Genomic DNA, 19,610 nt, shown 5'->3' with positions numbered 1-19,610 from the left:
CTTCTGGCATTGTAAGCACTGGGGATTTTATATACATGTATAAATTCCCTCCTTGAGTTTAAATGTCTGGAAGAAAAAACGTGGATCATCACCTATGAGAAGATCTATAGCTCCGCAAAAATACAGCTGTTAATGATCCGCTTTCCCTCTTACCCTGACATAAATAACATCTGTTTCTGAGGTGCCCATTCCAGGCTTGGCAGCAACCAAGAGCCACCCAGTGTCACTCTGCCCAACTTTGACTTTTCTTTTTCACATTCCTCTTCAAATCATCAAAATTCTCATCTTCCTGCTCTGCTCTAGGCAGCTTGGGCAATCACTAAACAGTTCTGCACCCAGGCTAGGAAAAGAGCCAACTCAGTCCAGTATTTTAAACAAGCTCGGTCTTCAGAAAGAATGTGTGTGTAACATGTGCCTAGAGGGCTCATTTATCACAACTGACTCCAGCACCTCACGCGTGTCGTATGTTTGAACACGATTCATACTGAGCACCCACACTTGACAAAACAGATAAATGAAAGCTGAAAGCAAGGGTGAATACATGTTTGCTTATCTTTTCTTTCATTACAAGTATATACATATTAAATCTGAGTATCAGTTGTGAAAAATCGTAGATGGTTATTGCACCATTTAACAGATTACAGAGTTTAGTTACGCTTCCAGTGTATTAAGCTCAACTACATATAATTATATTTGTCAGCATTAAATTTACATTTAGGTTTTAATAGGTCTAGCTACCTTGCATAATGTTCAAATCAAGCTGAACTAAGAAAATCATATATCTCAATAAAAATACCCATAAAGGAGGTTTGCAATTATTCAATCTAGTCTTTGCAGAATTTGCAGTACCCCACCAAACACATGAACATGGATTTCACTTGAAGGTGACTGGGAAGTTTTATTTAACATGTAAATACCCAGAAAAGACAAACAAACAAACCCAAAGAAAGAAACACTAAACTAAGGTTCTAAATAAACAAAGAACTTAAAACCACTTACGGTAGCTACTTTCACTATCGCTGGCATTAGAGGTTACATGCTCTGAAATTGCAACACAACGGAAAAAAAAATAAGGAACATACACTGATGGCATGAGTCCAAAAGAAAGCAAATTGACACAAAATAATCCAGATGAAAGACAATACTGATACCAAAATGCTGAAATCAATACATACTGCACATAAAAGGTTTAAGGTACGTCTCATAGCTCTCAGGATCAAGCTTGTTTTCATACCAAAGGAATGGAGGTTAATTAAAACAACAACAAATAAAACCAACATTAAATAGCACATCAAAATAAGATTTTGAAAAGTACACTAACACACACTCCACATGTAACCCTATAACTTTTAGGTAACCTATGGGATTATGCATTTCAACTTTAAGGCAGGCAATTTATTGATTATATTAAGAGTCTTGTAGTAGAAAATACTGGGCTATACTGCAGAAAATGTAGTGGAGCATGTTCAATAACAGACACTTCCTCATAGTATATTAAGTAGTTTACTTGAAGTGCAAAGCAGATTTTTTTTTCCCCCCCTCAGTCAAGTTTTAGTTTTCAAAAGCCCCTGACTTTTATTCTGGACTATCTACATCAATTTCATGCCTTTTGCATAGAAATCAAAATCCTTCAGTAGCTACAAGGTGTTTATATTTACTTTTTAAAGCTATGCAATTATGTTAAGTTTGCTTATGATAAAAATTAATGCAATTGAAGAATTTTAGGTATTGAAATATTCTGCCACGCGAAAATTCCGCAAGTCTGGTGCACAAATATGAACTTTGATATTGCTGAACTTTATTGTAAAGAATCCATTTTTACGCCACTCAATGAGCGTGTCTGTTTGTAATAAAAACCACTAACATCCACAGGGTAAGACTGCATAAAGCAGCTTGTGTTTGACCTACACAGATTAAGTACAATCAAATTTGAAATTATGTACCTAACTGTGTATTGATAATACACACTGTTGTTTTGAGAAGCCTTTATGACACACTAAATTCAGTGCACTTCCTCCCCTTCAAGATTGAAGAGAAGGAAGCAAGGGGACTCTAGAGGTAAGAACACAGTCAGGAAGCAAGTATACTTCTAGTGATCAATAAACATTAGAAAAAGTTACCATCATCATATGTAAACCAATTAACCTTTAAAAATGTTTTTGGTTAAAGTGAACCAGTATCTTCAAACCACAAATATCTGGCTAGACTGAACTCCCTCACTTCACTTCTGTACAGGAAAAACAGACAAATATTTCCAAATGTTTGTGAGCACCAGCAATTGGTATCTACTGCCAGTTCATTTTCTTGTCCTGGAAAAAAGAATTCCCACGTTGCCACAGAAGAGGCCAATAGTGGGTTTAAAAGCCTCATGACAGAACATGAAAGGGAGACACTGTCCACTGGGAATACAAGTGTTGGGATCGCCTGATAACGGGCACAACCGGTGAGGATGGAAAGCCCGCGATGGCGGCAGGAGCAGCGGTCTGCAGCCCCAAGCAACACAGCTTGCAATAAGCGTGGTAAAGCAGTTTCAGAAAGTCTGACTGTGCTGAAAAACAGGCTAGAAGGTATTTGTCTTTATAACAGCATTGCCTAGTGGCATTTCTGGATCACATTACAGAGTTTAAACTAGGTATGATCATCAAGCCATAAAGGCTGCTTATGATCTTCTTCTCTAAACCATGAAGCCGTAAAGATCACTAAGGTCTTCTGCTCTAGACCAAGAATTTCCCTGAAATGCAAAATTAATGTTATAGCTACTAGAATTTTTATTTTATGACTGAGGCCACATATAGAAATACACTGCTGCTTACATGTGATTTCAGGAACAGCTGCATAACAGTTTCGCACTGGGAAGAAAAGTTCCTTTAACGACCTTCAGTCACTTATCTTTACTGACTGATTTTACTATTCCATAAACACTTAACAATCTACGTGTTTATTATCTGTGATGAAAGCAATGTCTTGCTGGCTTTGTTGTTCTTTATTTGTCACTTCAGTGTGCGCTGGTATCTATGTACTCAAACCATTAGATCTGTTAGAGTCATCTTAGTGCATTCAACTAGTTAACATTTCTGCAGAAAATACAACTAATGCTTATGTGTCTCCTCTATTAGCTACCCCCGTACCTGGTCTAAAAACACCATAAGAGTTTGAATAAGTCAGACAGAAAAACTCTCATGGCATTTGTTAGGCAAAGGTTTTTTGTTTAAATAGCTGTGTCAGTCACCTAGAGAGAGGATTGAAAAGTGTAACCAGTTAAACTGTTACGGCAATGGTTGTACTACTACTGGAAAAAGGCATGGGTTATTTTTAAATAAATAAGAATACAAAGACAAGATAAAAGTGACATAAAAAAAAAAATCACTGGATTTAAAAAACACAGTACTACTAATGACAAACAAGGAAGCACCGGTAAGCTTCTGAACAAGAAAAACCTCTAATGTGATAGTCACATGGACTTAAAGTAACACATTCCTGAAAGCAAAACCCCCCCAAAACATTGCTAGCTAGAAAAAGCTCATGGAACATTTTCAGAGTCAACCTCCTTATGCCAGTAGAGCACCAGTCTCAAAGAGATCTGTTAAAAAAAAAAAAAGTAGTAATTTTTCAGATGGAGGTTAAAATAACTTGGGAGTATTTTGATCACTTACTCAGGCCTTTTGATCCCATGTCGTCAGGGACCTCCTGCAGAGTAGTCCCCAGAGGGCAAGCAATAAAAAGACAATCACAAAGAAAATAATTGTCAGTAATATATAAAATTGGCGCTACGACAGGAGACAGTTCCCAGAACATCACAGGGGAAGGTATGTCTATAGGATTTGACCTGAGTGGCACATGAAGTGTAACCAGTGATGCAAACAGCAGAGAATGCAGTTTGTAGCAGACCTGGTCTGAATTAGCAAACTCATGCAACTGTTTTTTGAGAAGACACTTTAGTGCTGGCAACCAATGATGAAAATTAAAGTAATTCCTCTTACCAAATTAGAATGGAATGATATTAAAATAACCAGTCTAAAGGGACTGGGGTAAAAAGCTGGTAGGCTCTGTTATACTTTTGCATGGCTACGTGCTCTCCTCCAAGCCAGAAATGAGGAACCATCACTGAGAGCGCTGGGAGGCTGTTGTCTCCTCCAGTTACGTACACTGATGTTACTCAAGAGCATTACCCAGGTTATTCCAAACTGGGGTACTCTTTGGTTAAATTTCACTCTAATAGCAAGCAAATGATTTTATAGATTTTTCAAAGTGGTTTGTCACTGGCAGCTCAAGCTTGTTGGCCTGTTGCAGCTCATGAAACTGTCTCCATGGTAACACCCTACTGCAGTCTAGCAGGCCCTTCTACGTGTGCTTCGCTCTCCATCGAATGCCTTATACTTACGGTCAATATCACTGGTTTCCTGCTCACTCTGGTCCTTGTTCTTGTAGAAGGGAAATTTTCGGGAAAAGAGGTTCTTTTTACGCTTGTCATTGAATGACTGCTGAAGAAGAGAAGGAGGGGCAAAACAAAGGATGTCTAATGTCTGTGTGAACAAAGGCCGAGACCAGCAGCTTTGTGGAAGCTGACTCCTATAACCACATTATGCAGTGCATATTTCAGTGTAACATTATCTTCTCAGCTCATTAAAAACAGAGATCAGGATCATGGCTTTGCTCACACCCTCTGTATTTCACATGCTTACTACAGAGAGAACTGGCAGGCTGCTGCATCCTATATGGCCTGACCTGTATTTCACAAATTTAGGCTTGCTGGGATTGTACAAAGATTGGAAAAACTAGGCTGCCATAGGATAGCCAAACCATAATGAACTCCAAGTCCATTATATCACTCTTATTACCTAATACAGGGCTTACACTATTTTAAACCAACACTGAGGCTTTACACGTGCTTTTGCAAACAGCTGACACCATAACAGCTCACCAGAACTATCTGCCAGTGTTACCCATTTGCAAAGGCAAAACTGTAAATACTCTGGTGACAACTACTAAATAACATATCACACGGTAAAGAAAAATGGATGTTAAATCTGGCATTGTACTGAATGCTCTTACGATAAAACTAAGTACAGTGAAAAAGGAAGGAAAAAAATACGTCTAGCTAAAATATCCAAACAATAAAAGTCCAAAGCAAACTGTATTTGTTTCAATCTTTCACAATTGCACCTCACTGCAAGTTCACTGAAAGAAATGACTTTTCTCTATGGAAGTCTGCATCCCAATACCAAAATTAACTTTCAAAAGCTACAAACCAATTTCATTTCTTTACTGTGGCAATTATTGTTTCAAGGCTGCATTTATAGTTATCACATGAAAAACCCTGTATGTCCAGGGATCACATTCAGCAACTTCTTATATTAACTGCTTGTATTGCTGAAGAATTTCTGCATCTCAGTTACCATGGGAAATTCTAGCGTTACCTATATAGACATATGCATATCTACCCATATGAGTATAAATTATTATTGTGCTAGGTGATGGAGAGCAATGCATTTTTCATTCATGTCTACAGGTGAAATTAACACAGAAATTAGTAATATCTGCCACGTCTTCTGCTGAAGACATTATGTGACTACAGCACCTTTAATATACCGTTCTAAGTCAATAAAGAAACTCGATGTATAAATGAATAGGTGACAATTTTATTGCAATTACGCCCAGAACTGGAACTAATAGAGCTAACTTGAAGCCAGCTGAAATTTCTTTTCATCTTTAGACATAAGCGAATCATCTGCCAGCTTTGCCAAGACAGGAAATTTCCCATGTGTTTTTTCATTTGGTTTGCAGAACCTCTATTATGGGAAGGATGGCAAAAGTAAGAAAAGGCCCAACTTGGTTTTGAAACATGGTGCTGCTGGAGGACTGTCTATTTCCAAGCCACGCAAAGCCCATGTGCAGCAGAAAACTTCCACACAACATTTTTTTTTAAATCTACTTTAGAAAAAAAAAACCCAAATATTTTCAATTAATACATTAAAGATGCTATTAACAGCTATTTGGAAGACTCAGAGCATGTTAACTTCCAAGTAATTGTCTATCTTCACCAGTGTGAGCTCACCATCCTCTATTATTTGCGACACAGTTGCAAAAAGATATATTACCATTTCTACCAGCATTAAGTATGGAATAAAAGACACTAACAACTGGGGGTCAAACAGGACAAAGTTTTTGCAAACAGTGGGCCACCTTCTTTGGTGCAATTACAAAACCAGCATTTGGCCTTCTGGAGGAGAATGCCTATAGTGCACCACACAGGCTGCATCCTGCTACAGTATTAACAACCCTTCCGGCCATCTGTTTTAATACATACTTGCTTGGCAATATCAGATACTCAACCATCCAGTGATGTTTTCCTTACTGTTGGTTTAAAAAAAGGTTTACTTAAAATTACCAGGTGTTAAAGGGGCACACGGTACGCGGGGAGCACAATCAGTGGCATTGAGCTCTGGAAACAGCAATACTGTGTTCAGTAGGAAATCCATAAAAGCTTTAATTAGCTGGAGTCTGTGTTCGACTCGAACTGTCATGCCAGTGTAAGAACTGGTAAATTATCAACCTGACATATGGACAAAAGAACTGGTTTTGAGCCAAGCATACGCTTGCAGGAACTACAGTTGGCACGGGCAAAGTTTTAGGTTGTGGTCCTCCTGACCTGCTTTGTCTCAAGTCAACAAGTCACTGCAATTGATTCCTCATAACCAGAAAAGTAACATAACCTACAGAACACAGGCAACAAAGAAATATGCCCACAGATCTCTGCGGAGTATACTGAAAAATACAGTAGCACGACTTCCAAAAGTGGACGTCTCACACCTCTATTACTGTTCTATTCAGACAAGTCCTCAGTTTGGGCAAAAGAGGGGAAATAAATGTAACAAAGCTAAAATGGTGCAGTTTAACTGAGGCGGTGAGACTCTGCAATTTGTACGGCTACAATAAAAGGAGTGGCTGATTTATTGTACTTCATAAAAGATAATCGGGTTCTTTTAGTTTTGGAAACATTTCAAGCAATAATTATTTTAGTTTTTTGTACAGTAGATCTTATTGAACTAATACTAGATTTTACATACTGCATGTATAATGGTCAGAGTCAGTTCCATTTCAAAAAAAATGAGAAAATAAAATATTATACTGATTTTGCATAAAAAAGACTAGCCAAAAGATTATTTTTAAAAGATACCATGATTATAAAAAGCTAAAGAGAATTGCTTATTAGTTGAAAATGCATAGTAATTGTATTAAATTTTTCATAAGCCCACTGCAAATCATAAACAGGCATCATAAGCAAGAATATATTAAAACAGAAGCAGCACAGAAAGTGAGATAAATGTGTATATGAAAGGAACAAACAAGAAAAAAATTAACCATTTCTGCTCCAGGTTTTCTAGTTTTCATTAAAATGAAGGGAACATTGACTTCAATGTTTGCTGTCACTGGAGTTATTTGTTAGGATGTTAATGCAGAAATTTTGAAGAATTGTATAGAGTGGGTATTTCATCCTGTCCATGAGTGTGATCACACAGACAGAGGGCGGCACACGGCCCCCGAGGACACGCACGCTGCAGAGATCACTGGGAAAAACATCACCGTGACAAATGCAGGGAGAATTACTTTAAGCAGCAACTGTAATGTTAAAACATTTACAGCTGAAGCAAAAGATTGCGGACAGTGTAAGCGCGTTTGCAAAATGAAGTGTTACTAAAGAAAAAGAACGGCAGTTGTGTATCAATGGCAAGCGTAGCTGCTTTTCCACTCAGTTTTCCATGCAGGTCTCTGGTGCTCTGGCGGTGCACAGTGACTGCGCACTCGCGCCGCTGTGCTCAACATGCTACTTCAAACACACTGTTAATTCACCATGCGGTTATCTTTCAAAGCACATGGGAACACTGGAAAAATTACTAAAGTATATCTAAAGCATTTAAGCCGTTTTCTTTATATGACTTCTAAAAATTGAACTCAAATTATAAAAAATTATCAGGTTAAAAATTACCACGTCAGTTGATAAGACTTTATTCCAATACCCAAAAATGAATACACCAAAACAAAACCTGCAAATAATCCAGTGAATCCTCTAAGCAGTACCGTAACTGTTCATCAGAAAATAACTAGAGATATTGATTTCCTTTTAAACACTTACAGAAACAACCATGACATTTTCTTCATTAATAAACTAAACTGAAACCTTTGCAATGTAGCAGATTGATATATGTATGGATCTGACAGTCTTTAAAGTCTGAAGTCCTACACTATCAGGATAAACTATTGAAGCTTTAATACTTGATATATGTGATTTTCAAAGTTATGAAAACATTGTTACTGAAATCAAAGACTAAAAGTAACCTTTAGGATCTATAATAGTGACTAGATGTTACAGCATTAGTGGTATTAAAAAATAATCACTATTTAAGAAGTAGCTTCCTCAGGAGCTTAAAGTATGTTTCAGATCTTAAAAAAATTATATATACATACACCTAACTCTTGAAATTACTAGTTATATAATGGCAGAAATTGTAAGGTTGTGAAATTGTTTCTCAAATTTCATAGCAACCAAACCATGCAAAAAAAAGCCTCATCGACCCTTAAAAACTTGGCTGCTTCACCATTAGGCAATTGCTATAGTTTTTGCTACAAACATTCCAGTCTCTGCTTTCTCACCGCTCATTCCCATCACATGTACTAGGAGAGGGATTGCATATCGTGCAGTGAACTCACCAAGGGACTGACTAAAACGAAAACCAGCACTTCTTTTGGATGGAGTTGTGTTCATCTGCATCGGTTATTTCACATGATTTGAGCACAGCCACATCAGTATTTGTGTAAATAGGGAGTGGCAGCAAGAACAAACAGCTGTGAGACAGAAACTGGTTCTCGTCAGCAATGGCAACGGCCTTGAGTTGTTGTTGGCCTGTGCCCTTGCATGAAATTCTTTAAAGCTTCTGCCTCCATAGTTGTAACAAAGAACTGTGGACATTGTAAACCCCCATTTATCATCGGGACCCTGTTGAGCTCTACTTCCTTGTTTTCTATGTGCATTTTCACCTTCATAGGAACATTTTACTCTTTGTGAAAACTGGCAGCTAAGCCCCTTCCCAGAAAAGGGAGTCCAGGCACACAATCCATGCTAAAGGACTAAACTGCTTTAGAAACAGCACTTGCACAGCTGTTACAAATGGCACTCCTGAATACTTGATTAGTATCTACAGTTCTTATTACATTACAGTAATAATGATAATATATGGCTTTAAGCTAATTCTCCAAACAATTTGCAGTGTTTTGGCAATGGTTAGCTACTAAAGTCAGCTTTGGTATTCAGAATTATTTCTATTTGACAGAATTTATTCTTTTCACTAAAAACTGAAACTGAGTTTGCAGAGATAAACCACTGAAAAATGTTACCATTCACAATGCCAGGTGTAATTAGTACTTCATTAACTCACCCCTTTATCTCCTCTTGTTTTAGAATTGAATTTCACTGTCTTTAAACGGGCCCGTTCTTTTTTCTCAACTCTACCACAAAAACATACATAAAAAAAATTAAATCAGCAAAATTGCAGAACTCCAAGCTACTACTTGCTATACGGTAAGCACATAGGTGTATCTTTTGCAGTATGGACTTCTGTTGGTGATGGCACCTTCAGAAAACAGCAGCCTGCTAGTGGCAGACTGTATTGGAAAAGTAGGCTCTTATTTCTCAAGCAATGAGCTGTGGGGGTATTGAAGTATTTTGTGATTATTTACATTCAGAAAATTGGGGGGCAAAAAGTAAAAGCATGTCACAAAAGTCATGATAGTGTCACAATTTGAACAAAATTTACTTGGCACGTTTTCATATGTAAATGGTATAACGTTATTAAACCCCCAACTTGCCTACATTAAGAACAGAGATGGACTTGGACCACCTTTATCAACCTCAGCACGCCACTTCTAGGGCTAAATAGGATTTTGACACAACTCTCACAGAGTTAGTCAGAATCCCACTACAATACAAGAAGTGGCTGATGTGGTACAGAATTACCAACAAAGAGCGAAGCATATGCAATATATGTATTAACCATATAAGATATTTAATAGTAGACACACTAGTAGTCAGTAAAATATCATGACATACCTGCGTTTGCTTGGGATAACTCCAATTTCATCACTTTCTCCATCTGGAGTTACCTGCCGTGCTTGCCACCATTCATCATCAGAAGCATTAATGACATGGAGGATATCACCAAATTTGAAGTTCAGTCCTTGACTTGGAAGGCCACTATCTTTAGTCTTGTCATAATCAAAAAGAGCTCTGCATTTAAAGGGGAAAAAAAATAAACGTAGAAAAAGCAAGAAATAAACCAGGGGAGTATGAACAGCACCGAACATGAAGCTGCCTGTGTTTTCAGAAGCGACTGCGCCATCCTGACAGCCACGTAAAATAAGAATGCTGAACGCTTTCTCTCTCATGTGTATGTACACACACTGAGAATACACAGCCCAGTATTCACACACACGTTTAGGAGTTTTAACAAACGAGAACAAACTTGGCCCAGAACAGAACACTAGTGCTTTGTAAAAGGTCCACAGAAGATGCCTCCTGCAATTCAATAAGCACTTTGCACAGAGCAGTTACACATCGGTCTACAGAAAAAAGGAAAATATTTGAAGCATACGGCACTGTTGAAAGTTCTGTAATGCACATTGCTTTATAGCAAAGCAACTAGAACTAACAAAAACCTCTTCTGACTCCAACTGATTAACATGGCTTTTCCTGCATGCCTGTCAAGGCATCAGATGAGAACTCATTTCACCGACAAGATGAAATATTTATCTAAAGACTAGTATATTAAAAATACCTCTTTTTTAGCTCTATGGAGATTTTTAATACAGATTAACAATGCCATGTATACCTTTAATTAGTGTAAGTTATGAACACTTTAAAAGAAATTGGGTATTCATGATCAGCTACTGCTCTGAATGCAACCCTGTGATATTTACTCTAAAGTGCCATTCCAATGAGTCACAGAAATCCTTTCACAGAGAAAGCGTCAAGTTTTCCCTTTTATTTAACCTTGTAGTACTCAGCAATTAAACAGCACTATGAAAAGGTAACTTGGTTCCTTCACTTACAAGTCTACAGAAACTGAAGTTTCATGTTTCATGAGGGTTTATGCTTCAAAGTCAAAAATACAATGCCTGTGGTAACAGCATCAGATATTCCAGACTCTCTTTTTCCTTGGCCACACTCATTACTTTCAATATTGTAGGTTGTTGATCAAGTTTTACTGAAACATTTCTTGTTTTATGGTGTTCTTGAGAACAAAGGAATGGGCAATTCCTGCAGCAAAAGCATCTCCGCACCTTATTTTAGAATGAATGAAGGGCAGCTTACAAAGGAGGTTCTCTTTTTCTCCCTGAGTTTTTTGGGAAAGCTGTTTGAAACCAGATGTTTGAACTACCAGAATAACACAGGGACGTTTAAGCTCCTCCTGCAGGAGCTGATAGACACACAACTAAAAAATCTGCCATTTTACTTCAAATTGCAATTTCAGCCAAACACAATTGTCTTTTCCTTAATACTACACAATATCCCCAAAATACTGTTTACAGGCAGACTATTCATGAAGAAATCCAGTTTCAGTGACAGGGACACAATGATGTATCTGGTAATTTCTCAAAATCATGGTAACAAAATAACAAAATAAGAGATTTTGTTGATATGTTTTCTACAATGGTGGTTGAATGCCTATCAACATTTTACTGTTGGTTTTACCATTCAAATCAGCATTACATTATATAACTGTCATTCTTTAAGGCATATGCAAACCCAAATATTACAGAAAGAAGCTAACTTCAGTTGCTAAAACTGGCTTTGAATTGGTACAACTGGAAGTACAGAATGATCATACCACAGCGACTTATAATAAGGGATAAGCTGGATAACTTAACATGTTCTGTCAGTACCTACCAATATGTGAAAAGATTCATAAAACTTACTTCAGTGAGGTCAAAATTAAACCAGAAACCAGACAGAACAGATGTGAACCCATCCTGTGAATACCAAGTTGCCTACCAGTCTTTGACATCTTTTGGTGTGCTGACAGGAGCAGATCTCAGCCGCCCCAGCAGCACCCTCTGTTAGGACGTGTGGGTGGAAAAGCACTTTTCCTGAGGAATTTTTGAATTGTAGATTTTGTTCTGACTTACGACAAAGCTGACTATTGAGTCTCAAAACCCTTTCTTGGAGAGTGAACCATCGGTCTCCATGAGGCTTCTGCCAACAACCTGGAGAAGGCATTTTCTGCAGCAGCTGGCAAAGTCAGGAGCTCAACCTCAATCATTTACAGATCACAACTTCCATCAGTGGAATAAAAACTACACAAACAAAATATCTGTCAGTGGCTTAAAAAAATCAGACCAACGTGTGAACATAAGCATAAGAGGTTTAGAACCTAATCAGGCTATAGCTAACCAAGCAAAATGAAAGCACTTAGTTATATGATGAGGGCTAAAGCAATAAATCATGGGATTATGGAAAGGAAGACAATCTCACCATAATATCCACATGTCCACCTCCACGTATAAAACTCTAAGACATGGATAACTGTGATATCAAGCACTTATCCATAGTATTTAAAGTATTTATCCTTAGAGATATAATTTTTGATGCCCTTAAAACACTTCAGGCAAAGGAGAAAATAAAAGAACAAAAAACTCCAAAACACTCAAAACCAAAACCCAAACCACACCGAACCAACACGATCAGCTTTGCAAAACCAGAATCCAGATAAAGCTACTAAAATAACCGGTCCCAAGAGAAAGGCTGCATGTTACAGTCAATCTAAACAGAAGCCCTGCACAAGTGATTTGCTACATTTGTTTCAAAGCCTTCAGGAAGAGTCTATCAGTGTACGTTAACTGATGTAGGAGTCAGCCGGCACCTTCATGAGCTGCACCTTGCCACAATTTCCCAGTGAAACCACGTATTTTCATAACTCCTTCATGCTCTATTTCCACATCCTTTTAGCCTCCCTTCTGTTTAATTCTATATAAATAAATTAATGAAGAATATTCAGCTCATTTGCTTCGATGCATTTGCTCTCTTGGTTACCATGGAAAATATTCTATAGCAAAACGCTACCGGATACAGAAACAAGATTTCTTAATACAAGCTGAGAATGCGACTAAAGTAAGCTGAAGGAAATAAGATGGAAATCTGCCAAAGCTTAAGTTAAAGGAGACTATACATTTGAACTCAAGAACCGAACAAGGGAGAACACAAGGACCGCTGCCACAAAACAAACTGAACTGAACTTCTTAAGACTTCACATGTGCTGAATTAATAAATATATGTTTCTGCTGAAGGATTATCATCTCAGAAGCAGGACAAAAAGCAAGTAACAGCACCACTCTTCAAAGTTCATGCAGGGTTCTCAAGGCTAGTACTTTTTCAGCTATATTACATTAATCAAGCTAAATTAAGCTTTATTTTTAATATGTTTTACATATAAACATCAATTTGTTACATTCAATAATGAGTAAATAATTTGAGACAAAAGCAGACACAAACACCAGGTCTACAGAAACGCACCAGCAATACTGTGAAAAAGATGATTACCTGACATAGAGGGATCTCTTCTGGCTGGTTCGCAAAGATCCTGATCCTGAACTAATGCTACTGTTCATCATCTGTTCCCGTAAATCATGAATTTTAGCTTCAAACCGACTATATTCTGTAAGAAAGGGAGGCATTGCAATTAATTTACCCGAAACTTCAGCCAGTAAATTTCTCATAAAAAGACTGAAAACCTCAGAGAATAAGCATTTCTTACAGCTTTTTTTAATACAAGGAAAAAAACCTCTCAAACCACAACATTTAAGTACTGTGTTATGTAATTAAAAGCTATGCAAAGTTTAACATTTATCAATATTAACTGAAACAGAATTTGAAATAGAGATTTAGCAAAGCAAATAAACTGAAGCAAATATCCATTATACTTAAAAATGTAATGGTCTTAATCTATAGTCCACAGTAACACTATTTTTCTAATTAAAACAAGCATTTCTACTAACAATTATCATTTTAATACTAATAAAAAGACTGGTAGAGGTAAGTTTTAACACATGACAAAAAACCTCTCAGAACATGCATCTGAAATACATCTCTTTATAATAAAGAACTACATATCTTAAATTTTAAATGTTAAGAAATGGGAATGAAAAGTGTCTGAAAAAAAAAAACCAATATTGAACAGATATTTTAAAATTACCAGACTTGAATTAGATGAAGAATTTAGCACTATAAGGTGGAAAATATACAAAACATTTTCTGGATAAGACGATGTTCCCATGGGAGCTCAGGAAAGGACAAAAAAACCAATCCAGAATTCTGACATGAATGTCAATCCCCTTGCAAACGGCATTAGAGATTCAAACTACCGCTACGGAATTATGTACAATGTTAATCCTGGAAAAAGGGATTGTGTTCTTAAGCAGCACTGTGCACTAATAAAAGTAAGCTAAATGCAGTTGTTTTTAGCTACAAAGGCAGGCAGTAGAATAGCAACAGGCTCCTGAGAACAAACATTTCCTGAAGCGAGGTACTTACATGCCGTCAGCATACAACATGAACTCAAAACAACTAAGTTTTCCCTTCAGTGGAATAGTTTGGACTTCAGGATCAACAGATGCACTTGTAGAACATTCCCAGTTACAGGACACGTTCTGCAGCCGCCACCCTGGCCAGCAGCTCACGTGGTGCCGGACGATAACCCGGGGACCCCGACGCGCTGCTGGGCCCGGCTGCACCCGCACAGTCACCCAGAAATGCTGACGGGGAGGGCTCTGAACTGCAAAAACCCTGTCACCAACTCTAAGGTTCCTTCAGTCATCTAAATACCATGAACGATTTATCATATTGTGCTCTGCTGCACTTTTCTCCTGACACACTCAGACAGTACCAAGGCTTACGGACTAACCAGAGAAGCAAGAGTGTGAAGTTACAGAAGATTCTGTGAATCAGTCTCTGGTGTACTACTTGATTAATCAAGGTTACTATAAATCTGATGCTCTAGCAATACTAATTATAATTAACCATATCCAGATTACGACAACATGAACAGTCTCTTAAATAGCCCTGACTTTTGTCCTTTAAACCCAAAAGCCAGCAGTTTTCAAGACAGTATCTTGGTTTTTAAAACAGCATCAAGTGTCTTTTTATAAATAAATTCTAGATCAAATAATTTCCAGCACTAAATCAGACTGATGAGGTTGTTTGACAAGAAAAATGAAACCATTGATTTCCACCGCTAATAGTAAAAGAATTTAAGATGACAGGATGGTAACCTCAGAGGAATAAGAGAAAACAGCAATTTAGTTTTTCAGTCCTCCTGGGCAATAAGTGCTGAAAGAGCGACAGGGACATTTGCAGGAGTAAGAAGAAGAATAATTTCTACTTAGAAAAAATTCCTGTCTTAGATACCAGTAAAGCAATAAAGGAAACTAAGGGGCTGGGACCAAAAAGGCTCTGTATTCAAAAAGAAGGAGTGCCAAGAGATGTCTTATTTAGGAAAAGCTTAAACACTCCGTACAGATGGAATCTGATGAGCTCCTTCAATGGATAGAAAGCTAAAACTTGAGTTATATTCCTCTTACAGGAAGTTTTTGGAGGAATACGATGGAAAGGAATCTGAAAATCATTGGGTTCGGAGCTGAAAAGTAGACAGAATTTTGGTTTTTAAAGAAAAAAAGCTTCGTATTAGATACAGTGGTATTGAAACTAATGCTGGAAACAGAAAATAAGAAAACAGCAGGACTTTTCACAGCATCAGAAAAGCAGTGCCCCTTTGGAACCCAAAGGATCAGCACGCATCCCCTCTTGACTAATTAAGCTTGGTTCAACTTCAGCATTAAAAAGCAAAGCATGAGCTCTGCTGATCTGTCTAGGAGTGGTTATATTTCTCTGATTAAGAAGAGCTGGGTATCAATCAACTGTCTTTAGCACCTTCAATCTCTTATTAAGCTAAAGAACACTGATGCCGTCTGGTAGCTCCTGAGCCATAGACAAGCAGTTGCAGGACAGCAGTCAGGACCCTGCCCACAGCTGCTCCATCTCAAGTGCTCTACAAGATGGGAACAAAGAGCCAACAGCTGGCAGCACGATTGGAGACTCATTTCTGAGATGCATGTGTATCAAATGTGATCCACACAAAATGCAATTTTATTTGATTACCAAAAACTACCTACACACCTCTGGGTTTTTCATCAATCCCTGCAGTAATACCTCACTACTAATTAAACACACACAAAACCAAACCTTCAAACAATTTACAGAGAAGTAGCATCAACATTACACTAATGGAAGACTTCATTTAATGGGCATATCAGACATCCATTACTTTGTAAGAAACTCCTTAGCCAAAATAGCATAAAAGCAGAAGTACTGGATAAAACCAAAAGCAGGATCTGAGGTTAACACTTGTCTCTCACACTGACAAGAAAGCAGCTATTTAGGGACAGAACTAGGCAAGCACAGAGTGATACCTTTCCTTCAAGTTCTCTCTCTGGTATTTTCAATGTTTACAGAATTTCATCATATGTTTAAATTACCTATGTCACTAAACTTATAGTCACTAATTTCTCCCAAATGCTAGAGAACTGTTTTCCTTCCAATTCCATTCTTTCTTACAGGGTATGCATAATATTACATACATAGTGTGTGACAAAACTGATTATGTTTTTTCCCCGGAATCACAGTGAACAGCACAATAAACGTCCATATGGCTAAGTGTGCAAAAGCCATACAATGCACATATAAATATAGACCTTAAAAAAAAAATTGCCACTTCAGCATTCCAGAAACTTGGAGCTGGAACAGGCACAGTGAACAAGATAACCAAGAAAGCAGAGTGTCCTTTTTGTGAGGAAATTAAGGGCTTGGCTGAGAAGGAATATGATCAGTCCCCGGTCAAATGTGATTGGGGTAACCAAACAGAAAGGACACAAGCTATTTAAATGAAAAAGCAAGCTGACTTTAACCCAAATAGAGTAGGCTGGTCATAGGAACTCCATCTACAAATACATCTGCATTTTCCACAGCCATCAAAACACTGAAATTCTAAACCAGTATTTTAATAAGAACTCTGGTGGTTACAAGAAGGCCCTCCTTCCCTGCCCTCCCAATAAATACAAAACAAAACCACACAATCCAAACCCTCAATCCTTTCAGGTAAAGACTTTGATCAGGATATGAAACCTGATCTATATGCAACATCAATGAATGGGACTTAATTGAGGATCTCTTCTCAGGTTCTGAATTTTAGGAAAGCTGCTGATGCCATACGTCAAATAAAGAGTAACAGACACCAAGACTAACATGAAACGCAATAAAATAAGAACAGAAGAATAATGGAATCTCTTCCTGACTAGAATTTTCTCAAAGTTCCCAATAAGTTTAGGGGAGTGGGGCAAGGGGAAGCAGTACCTGCTGTCATAACATAGAGCTTGAGGAAGCACAAGCATCTGCTGCTTCAATTCACGGCATTTATCCAACAGTACCCCACCATCACCAAAGATAAAAAACCCAAAGCCTACTCTGGTTTATGCATAATCACTTTTTAAGAACATTGGATGGATACATCTGGGCTCAAGTTTAAATTTTAAAGTTATACTGGATAAGCAGATGGTGCAAAATATGAATAAATCTGCTCTATGCCATGTCTGCATGTATTGCACAGCAACGAACAAAAAGGAGCAGGGGGCAGAGAGCAGGGGAGATGAGAGGAGACTGGGAAATCCTGGAAGATTCCTCTGCTCCCAAGCTCCTAAAGTGATTCTACCTAGAAAAATGGAATGCTTTCAATGTCAGTGTTTATTTTCACAGAAATAAAATCTTCAGTAAAAGGGTCTGAGCAGTGAAACTCCTGGTCTGTCTGTCTGGTGGGCGAAAAGAGGACAGTGATACACACAGATACAAGGTGAATAATGTATACAGGTAGGGGAAGAGAAAAAAAGAGACTGAAATTAAAATTAATTTCGTCTGGAATAAACATTCTAGCAAATGGGGCAAAGGAACAGAGACCACCACAAGGGATGGAAAATTCAGCAAACAGCACAGAAGGAAAAGCAACTCTCAGAAGCATGGATGTGCATACAGGGAACAGATGGCAGCACAGCACTGAGAAGCAGAGATTCTTACGTATAATGAACCACAAAGAGCTGAAAAAGTTCACTTCAAAAAAAAAAAACTACGTCCCTTGCCTCCCTCTTCCCATCTGCCTGAGGAAAGCCTTCCTCTAGCAGGACCCATGGGATCTGTCAAACCAGGACTCTTGTGTTGACAATGTTATTTAACTATGATTTATATTATTTTCTCCACTTCCAGAACACTCTGTTTTCCTTTTCATGGTGACTCCAAACGAACCGAGAAACGGAGCCTGGTAGTAAGTGGAGATGGCCACAATCACGCTGACCTTGCATTGACCACCCATTTCTTTTCAGTTCTAAGCTTGTGAGGCAGGACTGCCAGAGCATGCAGCTGACCGTGGGTGTATTTAGGAGTAACAGTCGTGTGCTACTACCATCCCTTGATTAGCTATACTGGTATCTGATAAATTCATAGGTACCCTTCATGTTTTGCACATCATCTCTTATTAGAGGCTGTAGTATACATTTCAGTTGGTAGAGGAGGGTGTGGAGTACAGCATGTTCAATACAACCACGCAAAAACATTAGCAAAGAAGGTACCCATTAAAACGTAAGGGCCACAATGAAAACATCATTTTTTAGCATATATTACTTAGCTTCAGTGCTTGCTGGTTTATATTAACATGACCTGAGAGAGACCACAAGGCATTTCACATGCTATCGGTGGCTTTCATGCGCTCCAATGTGTAATGAGCTTGTACTTCATTAATCACTTGAAAGACTAGGCCACGGAATTTCAAAAGAGATTAGAAAAACTGCATTTGTATTTAGTTAAGAACTCCTCCCCGAGCCTGCAAAACTCAGGAAGAGACCAGGTCCAGTCACTGCTGAGGTGAATTCATCAAATCTGTTGTTGTAGGTTTACCACGCAGTCACAACTTGCAGGCTGAACTGCTCTTAAAGAGAGAAAAACTATTTTATTTATTACATTAAAGAGCAGGAGTAAGGTTTTAAAGGATTAAAATGCATAAGCCGCCTTATAGTGTCTATCGGGACTATATATAGCAGAACCCTTCTTTTAATCTTAATGGGCTCAATTTTAAAGGTACTTTAATTGATTAATCTGGATTACTTGCAAATGAGTAGAAGCAGGTAAAAAACAACTACAAACAAAAGTCTGGAAGACTAGAGACCACGTACCCCAAAACAGGGTAAACTTTCCCTTTTTTGAAAAACAAAAATTTAAGATTTTAAAGAATTTTTCATTCTACAAAACTGGGATGTACTCAGCCTTTAAACCACCTTTGGTTAAGACGATCTATGTTCTCAGCTAGAAAGCGAGGGAAGCTCATCCTCTTGATACAAACCAAATACCGAAAACTAAGTTTTGTAAAAGCATTATTGGCTTTGAGCTACTCCAGCTGGACTTCCACAAATAGAAGATTTACAATATAATTCAATACAAATGCTCATAAAATAATCTTAGCTTATAC

At 37.9% G+C, this 19,610-nt stretch overlaps 1 protein-coding gene across 25 annotated transcripts in view; it reads right to left on the bottom strand.

Annotated features, from left to right (window-relative positions):
• Positions 1-19,610, bottom strand: part of DLG1 (discs large MAGUK scaffold protein 1) — a 150,835-nt gene that overhangs the window by 13,647 nt on the left and 117,578 nt on the right. For 10 of the 25 annotated variants that reach the window (XM_065073917.1, XM_065073899.1, XM_065073901.1 and 7 more), the window contains 5 exons: positions 13,592-13,706; positions 10,106-10,282; positions 9,435-9,504; positions 4,382-4,481; positions 1,000-1,041 (listed from right to left, as the gene is read on the bottom strand). In XM_065073917.1, the coding sequence (XP_064929989.1) occupies positions 1,000-1,041; positions 4,382-4,481; positions 9,435-9,504; positions 10,106-10,282; positions 13,592-13,706 (504 nt within the window). Of the gene's footprint in view, positions 1-999; positions 1,042-3,653; positions 3,688-4,381; positions 4,482-9,434; positions 9,505-10,105; positions 10,283-13,591; positions 13,707-19,610 lie in introns of all 25 variants that reach the window. The other 15 variants (XM_065073903.1, XM_065073912.1, XM_065073906.1 and 12 more) reach the window with 3 other exon arrangements.

Source organism: Columba livia, chromosome 9 (assembly GCF_036013475.1).
Source record: "Columba livia isolate bColLiv1 breed racing homer chromosome 9, bColLiv1.pat.W.v2, whole genome shotgun sequence".
Taxonomy (NCBI): Eukaryota; Metazoa; Chordata; class Aves; order Columbiformes; family Columbidae; genus Columba; species Columba livia.
Note: the sequence above shows the minus strand (reverse complement) of the source record. Positions and strands in the feature narration are given on the sequence as shown.